The following is a 27,692-nucleotide window of genomic DNA, read 5'->3' as shown; positions in this document are numbered from 1 at the left end:
TGTGAGTGATTTTTATACTATTTATTACTTCATAGAGAACATATGGACCATGGTGGTTGAATGCCCCGTCATCACCAAAACTTTTTACAAGCCCACTTCCACTAGGTTTATATGTCAGAAGTCAGGATTTTATAGGTAAGTAAATTATGTTGAAAATTCCCTTTTTTTGTAAAAATCATATGGTTTTTCAGTTGGTATTAAGTCCCCTTCTCATTTTATTTACAAATATATGATCATTTCATAAAACGAATACAAAACATACCCCTGTAGGATGACATGACATTCTGCTGTGATAAAGGTAGCCAAGTTGTGATATTGATGTCAACTTGGCTATCTTATCTTAAATCTTTTTTCTCTTTTTATGGCCAATTACATCATATAATTTACACTCAACTTGTAAGCCATTAACTTTGATAGAAGAAAGAATACTAATCACTTATTTCCATTTATTAAAAAGATTAATTTGAGTTTTTACTCAGAGTTTTTACTAGTTTTAAAATTATGGATAAGTAGCTTTAATTTTATTGTCATAAACTGTTTTCTGATTTATTCCAAAGAGGTCAACTTAGACTTCTTGAAGTTTGAAACAGAAAACAGGTGAAGAATTTTGGTTATAACAATAATGACGAACAACTGACTGTACTCTTTTTTTTTTCTTTTCACCCATGCTATTTCAGCAGAATTTTCAATTTTTTTTACTTTTTGGTTAATGAGAAATGTTTTTTTTTTTATGATATTCATTAATCCTTTTCAAAAACCTGATGTAAAATATTATATTTTCAATCAGGTGTTTGAGAAATTATAATAGACTAAACAAGAAAATAATTAATGCTGTAGCTGTAACTATAATCTTATAGCCAGTGATTTTTCATTGGCTAAAAAAAGATTTTAGCTGATGAAATTTAAAAGCTCTTTAGTTCTCAGGCCAATGTCCAAGTTTGCAGATGATACGAAGGTTGGTAGGGTTGTTAATGACAGTAATGACGGTATGCTACTGCAACAGGATCTAGAAAAGTTGAGCAGATGGGCTGAGAGGTGGCAACTGAAATTTAACGTTGACAAATGCAAAGTACTGCATATGGGTAGCAGTAACCCCAGAGTAACATACCAACTGTATGGTACTATACTCAGGGTAGTGGAGAATGAAAAAGACCTGGGGGTAATTGTGCAGTTAGATATGAAGTTTTCTGAGCAGTGCAGACAGGCTGCATGAGTAGCTCATGAGGTCTTGTCAATGATATATAGGAATTTTGTTAGCAGGAATAAAGTGGTGATCATCCCCATAAGGCAATGGCCAGGCCACACCTTGAATACTGCATACAGGTCTGGAGGCCTCATTTTAGGAAATATGTGGTGCTACTAGAACGAGTACAGAGAAGGGCAACAAGATTAATGAGTGGAACAAAGGGTTGCTGTTATGAAGATAGGCTTAACTTCTGCAAATTGCAGCATCTGTAGACTAAGTGCCTACAAGGTGATCTCATTGAGGTGTATAAGGCCTTGAATGGTTTGAGCAAGCTCAGTGATGATGGGATTCTTTCTCTTGCTCAGATTTCGCACCTGAGGGGGCATAAATTCAAATTAAGGAAAGATGGTTGTAGAATAGATGTGTGGAAATTTGCCTTTAGCCTGTGGGTAGTTGATTGCTGGAACAAACTTCCATCTGTCGTTTTGGACATTGACAGCTTAAATCAATTCAAGGCTGAACTAGACAAACATTTGGAGTGAATGGATGGGTGAAACTGGAGGATTTTTTTTTTTGGCTGATGCCATATAAGCTTGCATTCTTGCATCTTATGCCTCTACTAATGCTAATAAGTAAACGTACTTCAGTTCGACTTGTCTTAACAATACTTTTTCATGACAACAATATCATTCTGAAATATTTCAAATTTTTATAAATAATTCTGATTTCTGCAATTTCTTAAACTTTCAGTTTTATTCCACAAAAATAAATTGTGTGTTTTTGCAGTGCTCAAAATATTAAATAGAAAAGATTCAATGATCGATATTTGATTGTAATTTATACCATTATAAATATTGTTTAAATGTTAAAAATAGCTTAAGTTTTAATTGCTCTCCAGCTCTGTAAATCCATTTATTTTTCTTTTAAGAAATAGAAGTTAATGAATCAGTATATCCACTGAAGATGGATATATTTGAAACATATAATCCTGGTGCAGTTGTCAGAATACTTGCTTATAATCAGAGACATGCAAAGTAAGTGTTATTTCAATAAACATTGACTTCAAATAATTCAAAATTATTTGTTTATGTAGTAATAAAATGAAATAGAAGATAATACAGTGGATTTCTGTTAATTGAGATTATACAAAGTTTTACGCCTGTTTGGCAAACCAAAGGTCGCGGGTTCGAGTCCCGCCTCGGGCTTGGATCAGAGTAGAAAATACAAAAACTTTGGGAGGTGCATTATGGCCACAGAAGCCGATGCGCCAACAACTAACAAAAAAAAAAAAAAAAAAAAAGTTTTACCCAAAGAGCTAAAACATACACATGCATTTCATGTCAAATCAGCAGCACAAAGAGTTAAAAAGGTAAAAAGCAAAAGACAAACTACCATTTACTGAACAGCAAAAATATGCATGTATTTAAATGATTATTGGTACAAATATATAATTTATGCTAAAAACAATCTCAATGTAATGTACAAATCTGTCAAACAAGCAGGTAGTCCCTAAGAGTTATTTTGGAGAAATTTATCGAGTGTACCCTAGCGTGTTCTCTTTATAACGTTCGCTTTGAAATTCATGTGACCCAGCTTTTTAGCCACCACTTCTGACTTAGTTTTTAGCATTGGACTATTGACACCCATGCCTTGCCCAGTTACAATAGAGAACCATTGATTGAGGGCCTCCTCACACTCAGGATCTTTGCCTTGCTTCCATTTTTAGGATGTTCCCTGTTGTTTTTCACATAATGTCCATTCCTCTCACAGTTTGTCTTGTGATGTGTCACCGATTTTGTAGATTTTGGCACTCCGGCTAACTCTGCCAGCTGGCAGTGACTGGTGTAGGCAGTTGGCTCTTGATTTAGCCAAGTAAAGCAATTCTGTTAGCTAGTGTTAAATCTTTCCGTGGCATCTTGGCAGGGGTCTGAAATTTAAAGAAGAAAAAACAAAATCAAAATTGCTGCACTGTTTGATACAGCTTTTAGTAAGTAAGTTAGCCCCCGCACACCACTTACCTGTAGTGATCACAAACGTGCTATCTAGCAGTCACTGTCTGAATACACATGTCCTCATTATTGTGTGACTCAGCAATGACTGACTCATCAATGGGGTTGAGTTGAGTGTTGTTATTTTGGAGCATTAGCAACTAAGGCCATATTGCTCCAGGATATGCGGTGGTCATTCCCTGACCTTTCCGCATCCTCCATATTTAGTGGTGACGGACTCAAACCCCGGTCTAATCAAGAAGCGTGTGCTACGCACTGACTCATCAATGGTCTCTACATCACATGCTACAAGTGTGCCAGCGTCTCCGTAGCCAGGTGGGAAGGAGCAGCAGTGCGTAGCCCACGCTTCTTGATTAGACTGGGGTTCGAGCCCGTCACCACCAAAAATACGGAGGATGCGGAAAGGTCAGGAATGACCACCGCATATCCTGGAGCAATATGGCCTTAGTTGCTAATGCTCCTAAAAACCAAATAACAACAATAACAACAGCTACAAGTGTGCCATCTATAGCTGATTATTTGCCATGAACAGTGTATTTGTACTCTATATTACTCGTACTTATACTCTTCCCGATGGCATGGCATGGTGACCCAAATAAGCAAAGCAAAGTCAGGTTATGTTCTTGATTTGTTTCTGTTCTTTAAAGCTTTCCCCAAAATAAACGGCTGCCCTGATTAACAGATACCCCGATTAACCAGAATCTACTGTACATAAGTGAACTTATCTGTATTTGTTTTATTATCAACTTGAAATGTCTTCTATCAAAAGGGCAAAATCATTAACTATGTATATACATACAAATTACTTTTTTGTAGATGGGAAGTTCTCTGGAGTGGACCACCAGAATTGCATTATCCTCAGTCCAGAATATTTAGTCCTCCTTTAAAGGAAGTAAATTTTAAAGCTAGGTAACTTTTCATTTTTATTTATTACTGGATAGTACTAATTGTATTATTTCATATGTAGACATTCATGTTTATAGAATTAATTCCATTATGGAAAATTTTATCATGTATCATGAATTTTTTTAATTATTTCTGTGCTGTTACATAAAATAAAATCTTCCAAGCTAAAAAAAAAAACTGTAAGAATACTATTTACAATAATATTTGCACAGTCTTATGATTACTATTTCTTTAATTTTGCATTTTTTCTTTAAATATATACACATCAGAACAAATTTTTTATCATTTATATATCATGAATGTCTAGAACCTTTTCAGAAGGATTTTGGGCTGAACTCCAGATTATAGTTACACCTTGTCACCACATTGTGGGCATGGCCAAATTTGAAATGGATTCAAGCAAAAGAAGTGTGGGTTTTTAGACTTTCATTTTTGGCTAGTGAAAAAAGTTAGGTTAGTCTATACCAGTAATTCTGGAAGGATTCAAGCAAAATAAGCCACTTACTCTGGAGGTGTACCCATATTCTGGAGTGTAACTGAATTTTGTTAATATTATTATTATTAGCCATATGGTGCAAGGAACCTGAGGCTTATGCCACCAGCCAAAAAAAAAAAAAAAAAAAAATTACACATTATCCTGAGAGAGAGGGAGATAGGGAATCACCAAGAAAGCAAGAAAGAGAAGAATGATGATAACCAGCTCAGGACCCTGGGTTTGCCAGGCCCATACTCACCAGATGTGAGTCCCAGATATATTGAAATTTAATAACTTAAAACAAAAAGTGAATTTTTATTAAATTAAGCGATGACCACATGCATTTCAGTATTCTTTCAAAATCGGCATCATTATTTGTGTTAAAAAATTTTAAACGTGGCTCCAAAAAAAAAGATTCCTTACTTCTTTTGTTAAATATATTGCTTTTAATAAAGTTGACCCACTTTATTAAAAACAAATTTTTATTATAAAAACAAAAAAGGAACTTAAGATTTGTCAAGGTACATAATAGGATGACTCTGTTCTATATTTCTTAATTCTTCAAAGGTATGTAGCTCTCTAGCTTGCTATTTCCTGCCTTTCAACCAAAATTATCTATTTAAATTGGCACATTTTTCCATATAAATAATATTACAATAATGAACAAACAATCTCCTTTATTTCAAATTTTATTCTTTCTTTTAAAAAAGATATATTGGTGTACAACAAAACTCTGCATTTGCTTGTGTCAACATTTTCGATCATCCAAGAAACAGTAAAACAGAAGAATTTTCTGAACATGCTTCTGGTTGGCACCATTTTATATTTTAGCATATTATAATTCTAATTACTGTTTTGTAATTTTGCATATTTATTAATTTAGTACTGGGCAAAATAAGTTCATCACCCTTGTTTTAGATTATTGGTCCCTTTGTATGACCCTGGAGAATAAATAAAATTTATTTTCACTTCAATTAACACAAAATCAATGGAGAGGGAAAAAAAGAAAAGATAAAAAGAGGGTTAGAAGTATTGTTGAGTGTAACCTTGGGAAAGAATGTTCAGGTAACCAGAAAGGGATGTTATAGCTTGACCACTTATAAAAGAACCTGTGCAATAAGCAGTATGACAGTTATGTGCAGAGTGGTGATACATTGAAATTTTAATGTTGTTCTGCAGCAGGGGCAGGAAAAAAGAAACATCAATTTTCAATTAAAAAATTAGTATTTTCTGATTAATTTACACAGACACATACAAACATATATACATAACTAGTTATTTCTGTTCAGGTGACAATAATAACAATGACTAGCAAAAACAACAAGTGTACTTACTTTTTATTCCTGTTGCATTCTTCCTATATGATACTAGCATCGAAGTCAGTAATATGTATTATTATGTATTAACATGTATTATGTTATTACTGCCTAAATCACAATTTAGGCAGTAATAACATAATACATATATATATATCAATAGCTTCATCAAGAAATCCCTTTAGTGTTTCAGTATATATTCTCCGTTTTCATACATGAATGCAAGAATAGTGAAAATTGCATTTTGCACATTGTTGAGAGAATTAGTGGCATTTTCAGCCACTTTTCCTTTAATATAATTCCACACTAAATTCAATAGGAATTAAGTTGACAGGATATGGTAGAATCTGTAAATGTCATGCCCATGCACAGAATTTATTTGTCTGTTTTATATTGAGGGGAATAAAAAGTTTATATAAAAATGACAAATCTGCAGCAAGGATTGAAGGATGTATTGAAAAATGGTTTAAGGTTCAAATTAGAGTGAGGCATGGCTACGCCTTATCACATCTTCTTTTACTAAGTTTTGTGAACCCTTTAATCCATTTATGCCTAGCATCCTTTATATAGTCCGCCTAAAAAAATATTCATAGAAAATGTACTTATATAGAAAATGGATAACTACTATGCCCACTTGTTCTAGGTTGTTGTTATGGCCATATTGCTCCGGGGATATGCGGTGGTCATTCCCTGACCCTTTCTGCATCCTCTGTATTTGGTGGTCACGGGCTCAAACCCCAGTCTAATCAAGAAGCGTGTGCTATGCACTGCTGCTCCTGCCCACCTGGCTACGGAGGTGCCTGTATTCCAGGAGTCTTTGAAGAAAATATACTCAGTGTTGTTTGTGACTTTTAAGTGATAGGTTCTCTAGTTGATCCTTTTCAAATAAGCTAAATTTTTGAGTTTCGATTTTCAGACATACCCTATTCACACAGGTAAGTATTTCATTATTTGTCTGTTTTAAAATTAACATATTTTATGTTTATTTTAATTAAAGCATTAAATTTTAATCAGTGTAAGTTTTAAGTTTATCAACTGAAATGTGCTTGAGTTATATGCATTTACAAATCACTGTCCTACATTTAGGATGCAAGTCATTTGCATAGAAAAAAGTCTGGTGGCAAAGATATTACAACCATATGATTCTTTCAGTTTACACATATGTGCAATACAAGATATATTTATTCTTTCCTATATACATATAGATATGTACATACGTATGCATACATTCACACATACATACTTAAATATTTTTTTTTTTTTCAGCAGAATGGACCCTAAACAGTTCTACAGCAAATCCAAAATTCTCACAAAACTAAATGACATTTTGGATTCAGCTGAAGATGGCTCTCTACCCATGAAGGATAAAGGAAAAGAATTTTTTATTACTATATTACCATCCGAGAATGCTGCCGGGAATATTACTGATAAAGATTCTGGTGAAGAAGATGGTCCAGGAATAATAAATAATTTGTCTGGAAGCATGCTTAACGCTCAAGCTGTTTAAGATGATTCTTCAATTTTTTTACTAGTATAAAGCTAATGGAAAAGTAAAAGATGAGGAATCTAAATCCCCTCTGAAGAAAAAAAAAAGGAAGAAATATCTTCATAAGCACAAATGAGAAAACAGAAACATTGAGCTTAAAATTGCAGCTTGGTCAGCAGAAGACGTTCACGTGGAACAACTCAAGAACCAAAATCTGTCACCATTGCAATATCTCAAATTGTTCTTTGGTGATGATATAATAAGTGTAATTGCCACAGAAATTATTAGGTATGGTACTCAAAAAAATGAGAACTTGCAGGTAACTAACGAAGGAATGAAGTGCTTCTTAAAAATAATGGAATGAGTGGCTATTATTTGGCATCAAGAAGAAAAAGAAGCGGGATGTTTGGGAGAACACATCTGATAATTATCATTCTCTTGTTGCCAATGCAATGAGACATAATAAATTTTAGGCTGTCTTTTCAAATTTACACTTTTCTGACAACACTAAATTAGATGAGTCTGATAAATTTACTAAGCTCAGACTTCTGATGAATCATCTGAATGAACAGTTTCTTCAGTACGCCCCTTTGGAAAACATAGATGTAAACAGTTCATTTGTGGAAAACCAATTCATTTTGGTTATAAGATTTGGTGCGGCACACCACTTGGATATTTGGTATGGTTTGAACCATATCAAGGAAGAAATTCCACAACTGGAACAGGAAAAGAAATTAGCTTTGGATTAAAGGGAGATCTTGTTATCAAATTTGCTAAAATCCTATTGAAAAGCAATCAAAACCTTTTCATTTATGCTTTAACAACTTTTTTTTACTAGTATAAAGCTAATGGCAAAGTTAAAACAGAAGATGTCAGTCAAAGCTACAGGAACCATTTGTGATAACAAACTCGAAAATTGCCCAGTGGAAAAGAAAAATGATTTAAAAAAAAAAAGGATAAAAGAGATAAAGGCTCATTTGACTTTAGAGCAGATGCAAACAACAAAGTATTGGTGTGTAGCTGTAACGATAATAATGTTGTGAGCCTTTGTTCAAATGCAGTGGGGGGTTGAACCTATTATTCAGGCTTCTTACTATTTATCAGTATCTAAAAAGCATGTACTTATACAACAGCCATATCTTGTAAAAGTTTACAATTAACACATGTGAGGAGTAGACCAAATGGACCAGAATATATCAAAATACAGAACTGGTATTCGAGGAAAAAAATGGTATTCTAGCCTTATTATGTATTTGATCAATGTAGCTGTGAATAACGCTTGGCAGCTACATAGAATATGGAAAGGCAAAGATGCATGCAGTGGACCTATTAGGTTTTTGTAGAACTATAGTTAGATTTTATTTAGAACAATACTGCAATACACCATAACAAGGCCAGCAAGGAAGACCACAGCAAAACTTGAATGAAAGTTGATGTGACACGCCTTCACATTGGGTTGTTTCCAATGTGAAGGCATGTCACATCACAAGAAAATCAAACACGGTGTGCGCATTGTCACATGAAAACAACAAGATGCAAGAAATGTAATAGAGGGTTACATGTAAAATGCTTCAGGGCTTACCATGTTCAGTAACACTTAAATAAAATAATTTGTTTTTGTAAGATATTTTCCTAGCATCTTATATATAGGACACCTTGTATTTTCATTGTAAATCATATTTTGATGAATAAAACTGCATTTTTCATGTCATTAGGTGTTATTTGTCCTTATTTCTCACATAAGCATAAACAGGTTAATGAAACATTGCAAATTACTGGCAGAGTTTAGCATGGGAGGTACTGAAAATTGGATAATTATTTTATGCTGATGATGTTGTGCTGTGCTGTTAAACAGTAACTTGCAAAATCTTCAAGAATCTTTATAAATTAGCTAAAGATCATAGAGAATCTCGGCATGAAATGTTACACAAAAACAAAGGTTATAAAAGCTAAGAGGGGCAAAGAAAACTTAATGGAGACTAAAGAACCAAAAATTTCAACAAGTTAATAATTTTGCATAAATAGGAATTTAATTTCTTCTTTAATGAAAATAGAAGATTAGGCATGGACATAAAGAATAGAACAAGTAAAGCAGGAAGTGTAGGAACCAGTTAAAACAGATTCATTTGGAGTAGAAGAGAAATTATCCAAAAGACGAAATTAGCTGTTTGCAACACAATATTTAATCCTATTTTAACCAGCGAATCTGAGATTCAAATAAGAAATAAAGGAATTGAATAAAAATTAAAATCTTCAGAAATGAAAGTTTTAAGAAAAATAAATGGCACTAATGAATGAAAGTAGTGGGGACAATATTATAAATGAGAAAATAAGAAAAATCTTCAAGTAACAAATATCCAAAGTTAAGTGAAGAAAATTTAAGTGCATGTGGGCATGTAGAAAAGGATGGGAGAAGGGAGTTTAATTAAAGATGTATAGTCAAAACAAAATGAATGGTATTAGGGCAAGAGAAAGGTAGATCAATGATATTAAGCATGCATTAGAGCAGTTCCCAAACTGCCCGCAAACCCCTAGGGAGCCACTGCATTAGAGGAAAGAGGATTTACTTTGAATGGGGCTAAAGATTTAACAGGAAATAGGATACTCACAGTATATAACAGATTTGTATAGTAATGGCAAGTAACAATATGGTGCAGACTTTGTATCTGCACATGTCTAACAGCAACAAAGAGCTTAATGGTTTAAGATTAAGAAGAACTTGAACTTCTTGGTCGTTGATACTGTGTATGCAATTCAGACGTTGATGGGAAGTCAAGAAACTTACAGCCTATTTTCTGTTTTCTTTCATAAATATTTTAATAAACTAGAAGGAAACTAAAATAATTGGTAAGAAATTCAGAACCAAGAATGTGAAAAAGAAGCCATTACCAAATTTTTGTTGCAAAAACTACTTTATTTTACGAATCTCTAGAGGTTTATAAACCACTATTGGAAAATGCTGATTTAATAGTGTTGGAAGTTTGATATTTAAATTTACCAATGATGTACAGTTGTCAACAACACTACCTAGGTATGTTGCTCCAAAAAATGCTCTAGGTGATTCAGTTCAATTGGGCCGAAACAGCAGTTATAATTCAACATTAGTAAATTATAACAGCAGTTATAATTCAACATTAGTAAATTATAACAGCAGTTATAATTCAACATTAGTAAATGCAAGCTTCTATATGTATGTAACTTATCATCTACAGTAGATGGTAATGAACTGCAGATAGTACAGAATGAAAGAGCCTAGGGATAGCATTTCCATTCAGCCACTTTTTTTTTGAAGTTGTCTGGTCTGATGTGTCAATTTTAAAATGGCTCTCTTTCCTTTTCATCTCCAACTCAAAGTTATAATTATTATAAAGTTCACTGTAATTCCATAGTCGTTGACCAATATGGACGACAGTGACAGCCGCAGCAGCACTCTGTATCCATTCAGACATATGTGCAAGCCTGCTGCATGCTTGCCTGCAAATCAAATCTCAGAAGCAATCATAGATGCAATGTTCTTTTGACATTGTTGGTGTGGTAGGCTTTTCTAACTATGACATATCCATACCAGCTTAATGAGATGTTAACTAGCACATTGTAAGCTTGCTGTATCATTGTTGTTTTTATGCATCTAATGGCACTTCACTGGTTTATACTTCTGGAAACAGAATTCTTTTTCATGGCCACATATTACAGGAACATATACAGGAACTTTGCAATCCAGAATAAAGAGGCAATTATCCCACTGTATAAATCAGTGGTTAGGCTACATGTTGAATGCTGCATAGAAATATGGAAACTTCATTTTAGGAATGACGTAGATTTGCTGGAAAGGGGTGAAGAAAAGAGCAAGGAGATTACTTGTGGGAGAGTGGAGTGGACACAAAGATATCCTTACCAAGAAAGGCTTGGATTTTTTGTAGGACAGCATCTGGAAACTAAGTGCCTGCATAGAAATCATATTGAAATGTTCACAGCTTAAAGAGTTAAGTAAATTAAATGTTGATGATATCTTTGCTCTTTCTCCATAGATATGTAGAAATCTGCTTTCAGCCAGAGAGAAGGATTGGGCAGATTATTAGAAGAAATGGGCAAATGCTGTGTGTGTGTGTGTGTGTGTGTGTGTGTGTGTGTGTGTGTGTGTGTGTGTGTGTGTGTGTGTGTGTGTGTGTGTGTGTGTGTGTGTGTGTGTGTGTGTGAGATACTAACACAACACTACAATCAGTAGTAGAGAACGAACAGAGATGAAAACATGAAATAGTTGAAAATGGCTGATAATTGTAAAATAATCATTTTAGATAGATAGATGAGTTGCAGATGAAACACAGCCATTTGTAATAAAGGGACATATAAGATACACTAGCATCTAGGATACAAGTATATGATACATTGACATGTGGATTACATATAACCACATTGTTGTATGGTCACAGTTTATATGTGGAAATTACTAATAACACAAGGATTAAGAAAATGTAGATGGTGATAGTTTTAAATATTATATATTATGCTGAAATGAAATCAGTTTCATATGTAGATGACATTAATTAAGACAGACTTTTTATAAAAATGAAATAGTAAGTAGTATTTAAGCACTATACCTAGATGGATGAGCGTGCCATGGGAGAATAGGTAGTGGACAGTGTGGAAGGTAATAGACTATACAGAATTATGTTAGTCTATCTCAAGCAACAGAGAAAGAAAAAGAGTTAATAACATAAAATGCAATATAACATAGTAAAAAACTAAGTAGTCTAAGTAATGAACACATAGTTCACAGTGATTTGGGATGGTGGACATGAAATGAAAAGTCCAAAACCATAGAAATTGATAACATAGTTGGTGTTCATGCATGAATTGAAATCTGTGTACACCACATCAGCATAGTAAGTTGTGGCATTTTTAACTTTTTTAGTTATATACAGTAATATGGTATTTAGTTTGTAACCTCTGGTTTTCTGTAATTCAATACGTTATTTTATTGTATTCTCCGAAGTGAAATTTTTTTATTTTGAATTACATTTTTACAGAAAATATAGATTGGAATTTTGCACCAAGCTCCTTGATTATTACTGTGAATTTGATTCCATTCTCTTAGTGGGAAGTGTTGTACATATATATCCAGATAAAATATTACAGTCTTTGAATGAAATGATGTGCCAGGATTTCCCAAGGGTGACAACTATGAATGAAGAAAATTGCGTTAATCATATGAAATCACTGAGTATTTCTGAAAATACAAGTAACTCAGAAAGCAGTCCCTTATATTTTGCTATGCTTCCAGTAAGTAATAACTTAAATTTTTTTATGTCATTCATTAAAAATTGAAAGATCTCAATGTCAGAATGTAAATATAGTGATGTTTAACAAAAAATTTTGTGAGAGTTGTAAATGTTCTTTTTAACGAGTAATATATGAAATTACATTAATTTTCATTAATATAATTCTCTCCCTCTGAAAAATTATCAATTTTACTCTTCTGTCTTATCACTTTGCAAAGCATGTTTCATTTGGTTTTTCCATTGGTTATCCTTAACATCCAGTAGTATTAATTATTAACATAGGCCAAATCAATAATTAATACTACCTATGTTAATTATTAACATAGGTAGTATTAATTATTAACATAATAGGAAGCCAGGCTTTTATTACAATAGTCAAAAAGATAATTGTTTTGCTTATATACATCATTATCATATGCTCCCCACTACTCTGAGTGGCACCTCCGTAGCCAGGTAGGCAGGAGCAGCAGTGCGTAGCACACGCTTCTTGATTAGACTGGGGTTCGAGCCCATGACCACCAAATACAGAGGATGCGGAAAGGTCGGGGAATGACCACCGCATATCCCCGGAGCAATTAGCCTTAGTTGCTAATGCTCATAAAACCAAATAACAAACAAACTACTTGAGTACACTGATCCAACTCATCTCTTAAATTGTTGATCTCAACCACCTTGGAGGGGGGATATTTTATTCTGTTAGTTTTCTCTATGATTAGCCCTAGTTGTGGTGAAAGTGTTGCAGCATCTGATATTCACTGTAAAAATTGCAGATGGGTGATGCTATCACAGTTGATACAAAATTATGATCCAAATGATGTTTTAATCATAATTGCGTAATTTTGAATCATAAAGTGACAGCTATTTTTTATGAAATCTTACCAAATAAAACACTAGCTTTTAAGAGATGAGTTTTTGAAACCACTTTAAATGAATATATAAGCGTAGATTGTGATATTATAGAAACTGACCTCACAACTGATGCTGATGTTATTGCAAGCATAAAAAGAGAACAAATATTATTCTCGATCAGTTAAAAGAGTGAAGATGAAGGTGACATTATCCCACACTTGCAGTATGTGAGGAAATTAGTACTTTTCACACTAGAAAATCTTACATTTATCAGATGAAAATATTGGTGATGGCATTTCGCTCTGTATGTAATCTTCAAATTTTTGTTTTGTATACCAAAGAAATAAAACCGTACAATTAAAAATAGTAGAATTTTTAATTAAAAAAGTGAATTACAGCACATAGGATATAAAATATATGTGACTGAATATGATGTATATACTGCATATCAAATTTTACATATCAGTTATCCATTAAATTTATTGAATGCTTTAACTATGACTGTTTTTTAAGATACAGTACATATATTATATTCAAAAGTGCATAATTGAGCTTCTGTAACTCAATGTTCCAATAATTGACTTTTTTTTTTTTCTTCTTTTTCTTGCATTTTGATTTACAGACACTCAGTTACCTACCCATGAACCAAAGCATTATGACCACTTATCTAACAGCATTTTGGATCGCCTTTCACCATGATAACCACTTTCACCAGTGTGGAATCGACTCCATCAGACTGCAGAAGGTGTCCTCAGATATCCTGGGCTGGACATCCCAGAGTTTGGAAACAGAATGTGGCACTGACAGAGAAGTGAATGCTGTTCCAGTGCATCCCACAAATGTTTGATGGGATTGATATTGAGGGAATTTGGCAGCCAGAGGAGTACACTAAATTTGGACATGATCCTCAAACCATTCCAGCACAGTGCATGCCTTGTGCCACAGAGCATTGTCTTGTTGAAAGAATCCAGTGCCATCCGGATACACATTCAGTATAGGGAAAAACGTGTCCAAAACAATGCTGAGGTAGGATCTGGCAGTGAGGGTATGTTGAAAGGGGATTAGGGGTACCCAGTGATGTCCATGAAAACATCCCCAAACCATGGTACTACCAATGCCAGCCTGTTTTCATCTAACTATGCAGTCTAGTTACAGCTGTTCACCTGCTCACCATTGAATATGCACCCATCCATCGGCATTGTGTAATTGGAACCTTGATTCATCAGCCTAGGCGACTCTTCTATTTGTCCAATATCCAGTGCTCCCAGGCCCACTTCAGATGGAGGTGTCAATGATGGTTGGTCAACACAGGCATGTGAACAAGTTGCCTATTATGTAGTCTTATCCACGAGAGTGTCCCTGCTGGATGGTGTGCTCAAAAACATTTCTCTCTGCATCCTAGTTGTAAGTCTTCCATTAATTGAAGGATCATGAGCCTTTTGTTGTCCCAGATAGCACATGCCAGCCGCCGTTCACCTCAACTGTCAACTGGTAATGTTTTCCCCATCCCAGTACATTGGGTGGTCTTGTATCCCTCCTCTTTGGACTATTCTCACACTCCCTCACTATTGCAGCCCTGGAACAGTCAACAAAACCTGTGGTTGTTTGAGATGCTTCCCCCCACCCACATGCCTTCCTAGTGTTGCAAATCATTCCCCGTTCAAACTCTGTCAGATCCTTCCCTTTCCCCTATTGCACGAGCTTCATGTTGATGAAGTGACAAGCACTACCCATGCCATCACTGTATATGCTGTGCCAGTCGGTGACATCACTCCTAGGTGCTGTGGGATGTGTCCACTCGTGGAAACAGAGGTGGTCGTAATGTTTTAGCTCGTGTGTGTTTGTGTTTTATTATAATTTTTCCGCCCCCTGTACTGTTACTGTGATTTTAACTTAATAGAATTGCTAAATAACTGAAACAAAATGCACAATTAGTATTAGTAATAGCAAATTATGCAAGAAAGCAAGCTTATATCAGCCAAAAAAAAAAACTTCTCGTGTCACCTGTCCATCATCTCCAACAGTTTGTCTAGTTCTTGCCTTAGTTTATTCAAACTAACCACTTCCACAACAGACAGAAGATTGTTCTAACAGTCAACCATATGCTGGCTGAAGGCAAACATCATACATCTTTCCTGCAACCATCCTTCCTCAGTTTGAATTTATGCCCATCATGTGTGTAATCTTAGCAAGAGGAAGAATCCTATCAGCATTGATCTTTCTCAATCTGTTCAAAGCCTTAAAATGCTCAATCAGATCACCTCACAGGTGCCTAGGCTCCAGACTGCAATTTGTAGAACTGGAGCCTTTCTTGGTAAGAGCACCCTCCTTCGTCCCCATCACCAGCCTCTGAAAACAAAACCGACAACTCAGCTTTTCATTTTTTATATGCAAAAACACTTGAACTTCCTGCTTTTTTCATATTACATGTGATTTTTGTTCAAAAAGCAACTGACAGTTGCAGGAACAATCAATGCAATTCAAGGGTGACAAATATGATTAACATTGATTATGATTTAACAAATATGATCATAATAATTGATCCTATTGTATTTGTTGAATGGTCATAAAGTGTGAAAGACCAGTGATGGAAGAGAGTTGAATGAAAGCAGGAATAGATTGGAAATAATTTGCACTGAAAACTGTCATACAAATAATGCAAGTTTTCCTGAAGCAGTGGGCCAAAAAATAGAAATGAAACTTTCCCAGCACTTATCAAAAAATAGATATAACTTGTAGGGCACTAAGAAAAGCACAATTAGAAAGGCCTAACGTTGAACTATTCATTGAGCAGTTCACATGTGTTATAGGCCTAATGACTTGAATGAGTACAATGAACAATTGTACAGAGAAATAGAGTGGGCCAGTAAATCAGAATGTCTTATAATGGGGGATTTTAACTTCCCAGATATTGACTGGAACTTGTGGGTTGGTCACTCACACACTAGTCAGACTTTTGTGGAGTTATTGGATGATTGTTTTCTGCAGCAGCATGTTCGAGAGGCAACCAGAGAAAGTAACACTCTTGATCTGGTTATCAGCAGTGATCATTCGTGTATTAAGAATTTGCAGATAAAGGAACCACTAGGTGGCAGTGATCACAGTGTGCTGAAGTGGGATTTACTCAAAGAGGTAACTACCGTCAGGGGTAAAGGAAAGGGTTTTTGCTTCCGTAAAGGGGAGTACAGTGGTCTCAGACAGTTTTTAAATTCTGTACAGTGGGATCAACTGACGATGTTACAAACAGTAAATTCTAAGTGGGAAGCATTCAAAGAATTAATCGTGGAAGCTACTAGACTTTATATACCGATTAAGAAATATCGTTCAAGGTTTAGGCCTAAATGGTTATCAAATGAACTAATGAGACTCGTGACAGAGAAGAAAAATGCATGGGATGCATATAAATTATCAGGTGACGCAGAAGCCTGTGGCAGATATAAGCTAGTCTGTAATCAGGTCACAAAGGAGGTTCGGCAGGCGAAGGCGGATTACGAGAAATCTTTGGCAAAAGATGCTAAGAAAAACAGCAAGGATTTCTTTACTTATATAAACTCTAAAAGGAAGGGGATGAATATGATTGGACCACTTGACATCGCTGGTTCGACTGTTGATGATCCTGCTCAGATAGCAAACAAACTGAATGAGTATTTTGCATCTACATTCACACGTGAGGAATTATTACAATTTGAAAATGGAAGAAGGTTATCAAATTGTAGCAGTGTGCTTAATGATTTTGTAATAACTGAGAGCAAAGTGGAGGAGAAATTGTTGAAGTTAAACATAAGAAAGGCACCTGGGGTGGATGGGATCTATCCAGTTATTTTAAAGGAGGCGGCAAAGCAACTAAGCAAACCCTTAGCCATAATTATGAGAGCATCCTTGGACTCAGGGGAGGTTCCCACGGACTGGAGATGTGCAAATGTGTCCCCAATTCACAAAGGTGGATCGAAGGGTGACACGAGTAATTACAGACCAGTTAGTTTAACTTCTGTTCCGGGTAAAATAATGGAGTCGCTGGTTAAAGATGCATTGCAGGATCATCTAGACAAGACTGCAGCGATAACTCAAACACAGCATGGGTTTGTTAAGGGAAAGTCTTGTCTGACAAATTTGATTGGTTATTATGATGTGGTCACAAAGGAACTGGATGCAAAAAATAATTTTGATATCATATACTTGGATTTCAGGAAAGCTTTTGACACTGTTGCGCATGGAAGACTACTGTACAAATTGGAGCAGAATGGTATTAAGGGTAAGTTGCTACAATGGATAAAAGGATGGTTAAGTGGGAGAAGACAGAGGGTGGTAATCAATGGGTGCTGCTCTTCGTGGACTAATGTTATTAGTGGAGTCCCACAGGGTTCGGTGTTGGGTCCACTGTTGTTTTGTGTATTTATCAATGATATTGATGAAGGTATATCAGGCTTAATGTCGAAGTTTGCAGATGACACAAAGGTTGGCAGGGTTGTTAATGACAGTAATGGCAGTGTGCTACTGCAACAGGATCTAGATAATTTGGGCAGATGGGCTAAGGAGTGGCAACTGAAGTTCAACCTTGACAAATGCAAAGTACTGCATATGGGTAGAAATAACCCCAGAGAAACGTACCAACTGTGTGGTACTACACTTAAGGTGGTAGAAAATGAAAAAGACCTGGGAGTAATTGTGCAGTCAGATATGAAGTTTTCTGAGCAGTGCAGACAGGCTGCTAGGGCGGGTCATGGGGTTTTGTCAATGATATATAGGAATTTTGCTAGCAGGGAAAAGGAGGTGATTGTCCCTCTGTATAAGGCAATGGTCAGGCCACGCCTTGAGTACTGCGTACAGGTCTGGAGGCCTCATTTTAGGAAGGATGTAGATTTGCTTGAGCGTGTACAGAGAAGAGCAACACGATTGGTGAGGGGAATGAAGGGATTCTCTTACCAAGAGAGGCTTAAGTTCTGCAAATTGCAGTGGCTGGAGACTAGGCACCTGCGCGGTGATCTGATTGAGGTCTATAAGGCCTTGAATGGGTTGAGCACGCTGAATTCTGATGGGATCCTTCCACTTGTTCAGATTACCAACCTACGGGGACATAAGTTCAAATTAAGAAAGGACAGATGTAGAATAGATGTGCGGAAATTTGCCTTTAGCCAGCGGGTGGTTAATTGCTGGAACAAACTTCCATCTGTCGTTGTAGAAGTTGATAGGTTAAATAAATTTAAGGAGGAACTGGACAGGCATTTGGAGGGAATGGTGTGATTTTTTTTTTTTGGCTGATGCTGCATAAGCTCCTACACTTGATTTCTTGCATCATGTGCCACTACTACTACTACTACTACTACTACATCCTAATCATGAGACAGAGTTCTATTAACTGAGAGGATTGTTATAATTTATGCAGACTTATAAGGCAATCAGGAGAACTACCTTGAAAGAGATCACTTAGTTTAAAATATACCAGCCAGTTCAGTTCTGGGAACATTAATTCATTTAACAAGTACAAATATTTGCCCTCGTATCCCATTTCAACGACTGGTTGGGAACAACCAACATTGAAATGGGATAGCCCAACATTGGCGCGCATTTTTATCCAGAAATTTTTCAATTTTATCAACAAGATTTGCCAAGCTTCTCCTTAGATAATAAGATTTAAAAGTCGAAATGATCCCTTGGTCAAGGGGCTGTAAAATTGATGTTGTGTTCGGAGGAAGAAACACAAGTTTTACATTTGGATTGCAATCAAGAAGTGACACTGGGTGACTTGGAGCACTGTCTAAGATAAGGAGCACCTTGAATGATAATTCTTATTTTTCAGATATCCTTCAACTTCAAGTACGAAACAATGCTCTGACCAGTTACTAAACAGTGAACCGGTCATCCATGCTTTTCTATTTGATTGCCAGTAAATGGGAAGAGAGAATTTATTTTTGCCTTTCCAAGACTTTGTGTTTTCTGAACTTGCATTTATAATTGCCAGAAGCATTACTACAAAATAGGAGAGTAATTTTATCCTTTGACACTTTGAATTGAGATACAACTCATTTTTCTTTGGATGAATATGTCCTGTCAGGCATTTTTTTCCATTGGAGTCCATTTTCATCACAGTTAAAAATTTAATTTGCCATGTATCCTCCCTCTTCTATTGCATTTTTCAATTCCGGTAAAATATTTACCACTGCCTCCACATTGGCAGAAGTAATCTCACCAACAACTTTAATATTGTGCAGATTTGCTCTTTTTTTAAATCTTTAGAACCATCCTTTGGATGCACTAAAACTTGATTCACCATTTGCACTAGCAGCATGAGACTTTATGTGCTGATAAATACATTGGGCCTTGCACCTGATATCTGTTCCATTTTTTCAATAAGCATATCACGTCAACTAACAAAAGCGGATTTTGCATTTGCAGAGTTTGTTGCTAACTTAATGCATGCTTTAATTTTGTCCTCACACTTTTTAATTGTTCATATCGATGATTCATTGCACTCATATTCTTTTATTCTTTAGCTAAAGATGCATACATTCTTCCTTGCTCTATTTTACCCAAAATAATAATTTTCTCATGCAATGGCAGAATTTTTCTGGATTTTTTCTTCCCAGAATCACTTTTGGATGTTGAGGAAAGCTTTGAAGCCATTAGAGTTACTAGACTAAGGGGTCATTCAAGTATTATGTCACACTGTTTCTGAGAACTGAGTTGAAAGGTACATAACAAAAAATATATTGTGATAAAAAAGTAAGTACAATGTGGAGAGGCTAAATTTTGACTGATCGCAAAACTGCAAGGTGCCACAAAACAGTTGTCTCTGATAACAAAGTCGCTGGGAATGAAATCAATGACACTATAAATTCAATTGCGCTAAAGCAACTACATACTATGTAATAAGGTAGCACGGCTGAGTCAGATACACCACACTACTAAAAACCTTGGGCCGCATATGACACGATCCACATTGCACGATCTTCTACCGCATTAGGTGTGAATCTGTGCACATTAAGCCGCCTCAGCAAGGTTTACCTGTATGACAATAGACTTCTCTGTTGGGAAATAAACATTACTTGTTTGAAATATAAGAGACAGGCAACTCATGAAGGATTTCATAATATGAAATGTTGTATAATGATGCCCTTTATACAAATTTCAGTTTGCTTCAACTACATACAGAACTGATATATATATGCACTAACTTGTATGTTAGCAACCATAATGTATAACTATGCAAATTATATTTATAATTTGGCTGCTAATTTATTAGAGCATGCAGTTCGATGAATAGTGATGAATAGGCCTATGCATTTTTGACTTGAATAAAAACCTGAACTGTATTACTTTTTTAGAGTAGAAATTTTTGTGTTATGTAGCTTCTTCATGATTTTAATAATGACTCTTCAAAGTATTTCAGTTGCACTGTGTCTTGGTTTGTAGACATTTAGTCCTGTCACAAACTTATTTTGTCATTATTATTTTTGCATTGCTTTTGTCCTTTTTCTTTTCTTAATTGCTCTATGTTGTTTAACACCTTTATGAAAGTAAGAGGTTTAAATGATTATTTTATTTTCAGAGTGAAGTCCTTCATTTAATTGTTAGCTATCTGGACCTTGAATCATTATGTATTGCTTCCCAAGTATGCAAGTAAGTATTAATTTGAAGCTGAGGTGGGGCCTGGAAACATATATAGATAGGATACACTGATGCAATATGGTTTAAGATCCTGAAATGCTGCAAAACCAACACAAAAACTGGAGGGGAGAGAGAGTGTATATAAAATTAATCTTACACAAGCAGCAGTGTCATCTTTTGAATATTGAATATTTATATTCATTAAATTTGTCTCTAGTCTTAAAACTGGTTGCATATTAAAAATTTAAAAGTTTTACAAACATTAATATTTATATTCAAATCAGAAAGTACGAGAGTAGTTCAATAAAGAATCACCCTCACCTACTTCCACATATTGCAGAGTCATGATATTTTGTGTGTAGCATCATACAATCTCTGCACTGAAGGTGTAAAATTTCAGCCCTGTGTCTTAATTTGTTTTTCTCTTACAGAGCTGAACATGTAACGAAGTAGCATCATGGACAAAGTTGAAGCCAGAGCTGTAATCCGGTATCTGGGGCAATCACCTAAAGAAATCCACGAGGAGATGACTGCTGTATGAAGCCCCATCCTATGACATTGTGAAGCACTGGCATAGACAGTTTAGGTGTGATCGGACATCGGTAGAATCTGAGCCCATTCCAGGTCATCCCCATTCAGCCATTGATGATAGCATGATCAGAAAAGTAGAGTCATTAATCATGGAAGGTCACTGGATATCTGTGCGTGAATTGTCCCAGGAGATGAAGATTAGTTTGGGCTCTGTTTAAACAGTCCTTCATGACCAACTCCATTTACGGAAATTGAGTGCAAGGTGGATTCCCCGATTATTGACTGGTTTCCAGAAGGCTGATCAACAACAGAAATCACAAGAGTTGTTAGCCCTGTGCCAAAAAAATGAGGAAGACTTTTTCTCTTGTCTAATCACTCAGGATGAAAGTTGGATACACCATTTCGACCCTGAAAGTAAAAAGCAGACCATGGAATGGTGACATCATAGTTCCCCATCCCCCAAGAAGGCAAGGGTCCAAGCGTCAGCAGGAAAGGTCTTGCTGTCATTGTTTTGGGATGAGAAAGGCATAATAATGACTGATTACCTGCCAAAATGTAGAACAATTACAGGTGCCTATTATGCCAACTTACTCACAAAATTATGGGAGAAAATCAAAACATGTAAGCATGGCATGCTGTCCAAAGGTGTGAGAATGCTTCGAGACAATGCCCCAATTCACACTTCTGAAATTGCAACAATACAAGCGGCCACTTGTGGATATGAAATACTGCCCCATCCAGCCTACTCACCTGGTCTTGCACCATTGGACTTCTTCTTGTTTCCTTTCCTCAAATCATTTCTTCGGGGGACTCACTTCCCTGACGACAAGACGCTCATTTCTGCAACAGAGTCATGGTTCAAAGACCAACCTCACCACTTCTACAAAAACGGTATCCGTAGCCTCATCCAGCGATGGGGAAAATGTTTAAATCTGCACAGTGGCTATATAGAGAAGGACTAAAACCTGTGCCAAGAATCAACAGGCTAGTACTTCTGCAGCTAGCTCAGGCGATTCTTTATTGAACCACCCTCGTAGTTAAATATCAGATTTTATAAAATATATTTTGAAGAAAAACACTGCTCCCATGGGAAATTACATAGTTTATATTGAAATTTTGAAATTTTAATATATTTTGAAACATACATTTTAGCATAGTGGTTATGGTTGCTTTCTTTCCATACTATATGGAAAAGGACTATATCCAAGTCTTGCCAAGACAGGACAAATTTTCATTAGAATTTTTCACACCACGTCTGAGTTAATCAGTCTTAGATGAGGGTTGCACAGCTCCTCCCCCAGAAACATTGGTTTTTCATCCAGAAAAATAGGCAAACTGTCCATAGAACAGACACAGTACTAATACGTTATAGCCATAATTACTTTGGAACAAAAAAAGTCTTTTATGAACCAAAGAAGTATCAGTTTGTTGGTCAATTAGTGCATTCAACATGTAGTGTGAAGTCCTGCTCAGCTGCATGTAGGTTGTTTATATTACATTCTCAGATACTTTCTGCCTAGTCATGATTTACAAAGAATATATTAGAAGAAAAATATATTTTAGTGGGTAGGTAAAACTACATTATTCTATATTTTTCTTTCTTATTTTATACCATGAACTTTATTTGGTTCTTGGTAGACTGTGATCTGTTATCCAATAATTGGGACCAGTCCCAATATCCAAAACCTCCAAACACCAAGGCTGCTATTTTAGGACTTTGTTTAGTGTGTATTAAACATTTTAAATATATAAAATGCTTTTCAAACAAACCGAACGCTAACCAGCGAACACAGTACATTGGATTCATCATGGCTTTAGTTGCCACATATATTAGTGTAGACATGAATCAAGATACAATAAGTACTATAAATGTGTAATTTAAAACTGTATTTTAAATAACAGTGTACCATTACAGCATAAAAATGTAACTTCTGCTTAGATTTATTAGATCAACAGATAGCATTAACTAGGAAGCTACTCACATGAAAAAACAGAAAATTAATGGTGGAGAGAGAGAGAGAGAGAGAGGTACATACTCAGAAATGTCATGAATTTCAGTGTGAAGAAAGGAAGTGAAAAATGTCAAGAAATAGATGTTTGATTGTTCGAAAGAAGTTGCTGAATAGCAGTAATCTCATAAATTAAAGGGAGAAAGCAATAAAGTTGAATTGGGAAGAATAAATAACAAAAGCAAACCATATAATACTAGTTTGACATATCATACTAGGAATGTGAATTCAATGAATATTGTAAGACAAAAGTTTAAAGTGTGTAGTGAAAATAATTGCCTGCCAGTGTACAGCTGAATTAAAATCTACATTAAAATTAAAATACAATGACAAACATTTGAGTTAATTACAAGGCTGTGAAACAAGGAAAAGGATAATTACCACTTAAATTACTTTTTTTTGATGATGATCAAATGGCTATTACTGTTCTCAGCCTGGGGATCACAGCATTGCTGCAATTAATGTTACTTTTAAAAAATCAAATTCCATTTCTTCAACATCCAAAATTTATTTTTTGTTATTATTATGGCAACGGGCTTTATTGCAATCCCACTGTAATTCTCTTTTAAGCAGTTAGAAACTGAAAAATATATCCTTCTATTTATTGAATACTTATTAAATTTGTAACCTGTGTATTTCTATCCTGTTCAACTATTAGTGTATCTGAACACAAAAAAAAAAAATCCTCCACACTATCTGCAAACTGAAAATGTCATTAGTTTCAAAATGAATAACAATAAAGCTCTTTGAGAAATCTTAGTTGAAAATCTTAGTTGATCTGTAATATCCTGTGCTCTTATCCCAGGCAAGCATATTCTGTTTTTCTTAATATATCGTGTTGCCAACTTCTTTAACAAAGGAGACTTCCATATTGCTGTCAATAATTCGATCAGTTAATCAAAGTTCTTAGTTGGAGCACTGTTGCTTCCCACCAGACTAACCTTACCGTTTAGGGGAAAGATGGTGTATTAAGCACTGAAACAGCTCAGACCATGAGGCATTAATATATTGCATCTGTATTCGTGTATATATTTTTCAGTCAGTTTTCCTTCTGTTTTCTGGATGAAAAATCCAAATTCCTGTGTGATAAAACTGTGCAACTCTCACACAAGATCAAGTGACTTGGCCACTGTGTGAAAAGAGCCTATAAAAATTCCTATCTCAATGGAATTTGAACAGGCCATTTTTAGATGATATGGAAGAATAGTGATTGTAACAACTGTGCTAGCCATGTGGACAGTGCCCTTTGACCTACCACCAACTTATTTCTTTTAAGATCATCAGATGTTTTCTTAAGTACTCACTCTTATCAGAAAGGTATCAGTGACCTCCTCAACCATATATGGTATCTTCCCTATTTCTCAAAACTGTATTCACTAATTAATTTTAAACATTAAAATAATTATAAAACTGTAATACTTTATAATAAAACAGGTTATAATATTATTATTACTGTGGAACTATATTAGTGATTTGAGATACCATTAGCAAAAAATTATATTTATTAAGTTTTTGTAAATTTCATATATCGTGTTGCCAACTTCTTTAACAAAGGAGACTTCCATATTGCTGTCAATAATTCGATCAGTTAATCAAAGTTCTTAGTTGGAGCACTGTTGCTTCCCACCAGATTAACCTTACCATTTAGGGGAATAGTCATATGACATTCCATATTTGAAAGGTGCTTTTGTTTTGAATCAAATTATAAGTAATAAATATATTAATGTGAGGAAGAGGATGTTTTTTCACTGTATTTTTGAATTTTTAAATTATTGTTAGAAAATATAAGAAACAGTGAAAATCGTGGTTTTCGTAATATAATAATATATTAATATAATCAAATTATATTAATTGAATCAAATTATAAGTAATAAATATATTAATATGATCAAATAACTTCATGTTAATATATTATTATATTAATATAATCAAATAGCTTATGTCTTTATATCTTTATTAATAGAGTAGACAACATTTAGAAATGATGTGCAGAAATACCATATTCCACTTAGAAACTAAAAAAATGATTGAAATGTCATTTCAATCATTTTTTCAGTTTTTAAATGGCACCAAAGTAATACTTGCCCAACAATGTTTTCAGTAATTATATATATTCACTCAATCAGAATCTTATGTAATCATTATTAAATGGCATTGGTAATGTTAAAAATAAGAAGAGCAATGTCATTATTAATGTGTTCAGAGGTATGCATGTAAAGTTACATTTTGCACATGTAGGCTATGTGTAAATTTACATTTTCCAATGTAGAATTTGAATTTCATTTTCTGGGCTCTATTCGAATCAGATATGTTTTCCAAAACATATCCAATTCAAATAAAGTGCCGTTGAATGTATAAATTGTTTTAAAATCTTCCAAAACATGCTGCAATCTCTTATTCGTGTTTCCACCTCATAGTTGATACAATTTTGATATATGGCAGTTCAAAAATTGCTTTGAATATCAATGGAGGATTTTGCAATTGTTGGCCATATTTTGTGTGATTTGGATTTAAAAAAGCTGAAATTCTTAGTATTCAGATTTAGAAATTGAAATAAATGATAAATAAATATATACAGAGGATAATTACTACAGTAAAAAATAATTGCAATCTGTTATTTTTTAGTTTTATTATTTTTTAAGAATTGTTTTCAAATTTTTAAATTTCTCATTTGATTTTTGGCAATAATTTTACTCTTAGTGTTGGGCAGTCAGGTCAAAATAGGAAAAAAATATATATTTAAAAACAAATATTTAGGCACAAACTTTTTAATTTTTATAATTTTTTTAAACATTCAATAAAAAAATTCAGTCCACAGAACAGAAACCTCACTACCATGAAGCCATACACGTTCAGTATACTCGGTAATAAAAGGATTAAAATTTAGTAGGATAATATCAAAAAAAAAAAAAACATTGTTTTATCAGTAATTATTGTGTATCTTTTTCATTTTCAGGTTATTCCAGAAACATTGCTATGATGCTGTTCTGTACAGTGCTTTTGATTTGCAACCTTATTGGACAAAAGTAAGAGATTTCTTGTATATATCTTTATAATTCTGATTTAAAGGTCAAGCCTTTTATCTCTGTTTCATCCTTCAAAAAAAAAAAAGAAAAAAAAGTATTATTTTTTGCAGGCTAGCTGATGTTTGTGTCACACTACATAAACACTACATTTCAAATAAACATCTTGCCTCAGTAGGAGTGTGTTGCTGTTTATTTCAAAAGGTGTCACTGCCCTAACAGCTGTTTCAGAAGTACTGCTATCTCAAAGGTAAATGCCACAGGGTTCAAGGTATATGAGCAACAGGCTGAGTAAAAATGGACAAGGTAGACTGAAATGGATTAGAAAGAACGCTCCTATCTCTTTATTTGTGTTCTGTACATTTTTCATAGTTTGCAAACCTGCTGACTTTTACAGTGTTTGAAGTATAGAGGCACTTATTTTTGAACACTTATTATTCAAGAAAGTGTGCTCATAGTGGTTGATGTTCAACCAGAAGACACATGTTGCCAATTTTGTCAAACAGCTTAACTGGTTTGAATTGGAGGGAAATACATTTCTGCAACAGTAGTAATGTATGACAAGACATTGGTATGATATTTCACTCCAGATTTAAGAAGTTCAGTATGAAATGATATGAAACAGTCTTCCACTGGCAAGATCATGGAAAATATTTAGAATTCAAGAGAGTTGATTCTTGTTGATTTTCTGCTGGTTAATGTTCATTATAACAACAACTTCCTTGTCAGTAATGTGCATGCAGCAGTTTGTAAGGAAAAGCCTGGGAAAACTGTCAAAGGGAATGCCAATCATTCTTCTAACAACAATGCATGTCCATATACAGCAAATTGTTAACAATAATGTTAACAGCCTTAGTTTGGATTAAGTCCCCAGGAATTATCACTTGTTAGGCCATTGAAAATGGCACCTGGGAAAAAAAAAAAAAAAAATCCAAGATAGATGACAAACACAGTGTCCTGAATTCACTGTACATTCATCAGTGCCTTACCATGGCAACAGCAAAAATATATAAGCCAT

At 34.7% G+C, this 27,692-nt stretch overlaps 1 protein-coding gene across 1 annotated transcript in view; it reads left to right on the top strand.

Moving 5' to 3' along the window:
* Fbxl4 (F box and leucine-rich-repeat gene 4) overlaps positions 1-27,692 on the top strand; it is a 105,501-nt gene that overhangs the window by 17,587 nt on the left and 60,222 nt on the right. Inside the window, exons 2-7 of the mRNA XM_090370048.1 lie at positions 36-135; positions 2,115-2,220; positions 4,012-4,104; positions 12,406-12,658; positions 21,053-21,123; positions 26,608-26,677. Of these exons, the coding sequence (XP_090226174.1) occupies positions 36-135; positions 2,115-2,220; positions 4,012-4,104; positions 12,406-12,658; positions 21,053-21,123; positions 26,608-26,677 (693 nt within the window). The remainder of the gene's footprint in view (positions 1-35; positions 136-2,114; positions 2,221-4,011; positions 4,105-12,405; positions 12,659-21,052; positions 21,124-26,607; positions 26,678-27,692) is intronic.

The sequence above is a fragment of the Mastigoproctus giganteus genome, chromosome 1, assembly GCF_048544385.1.
Source record: "Mastigoproctus giganteus isolate SK-2022 chromosome 1, ASM4854438v1, whole genome shotgun sequence".
NCBI lineage: Eukaryota > Metazoa > Arthropoda > Arachnida > Uropygi > Thelyphonidae > Mastigoproctus > Mastigoproctus giganteus.
The sequence above is the reverse complement of the archived record's forward strand: the minus strand, read 5'-3'. Positions and strand labels throughout refer to the sequence as shown.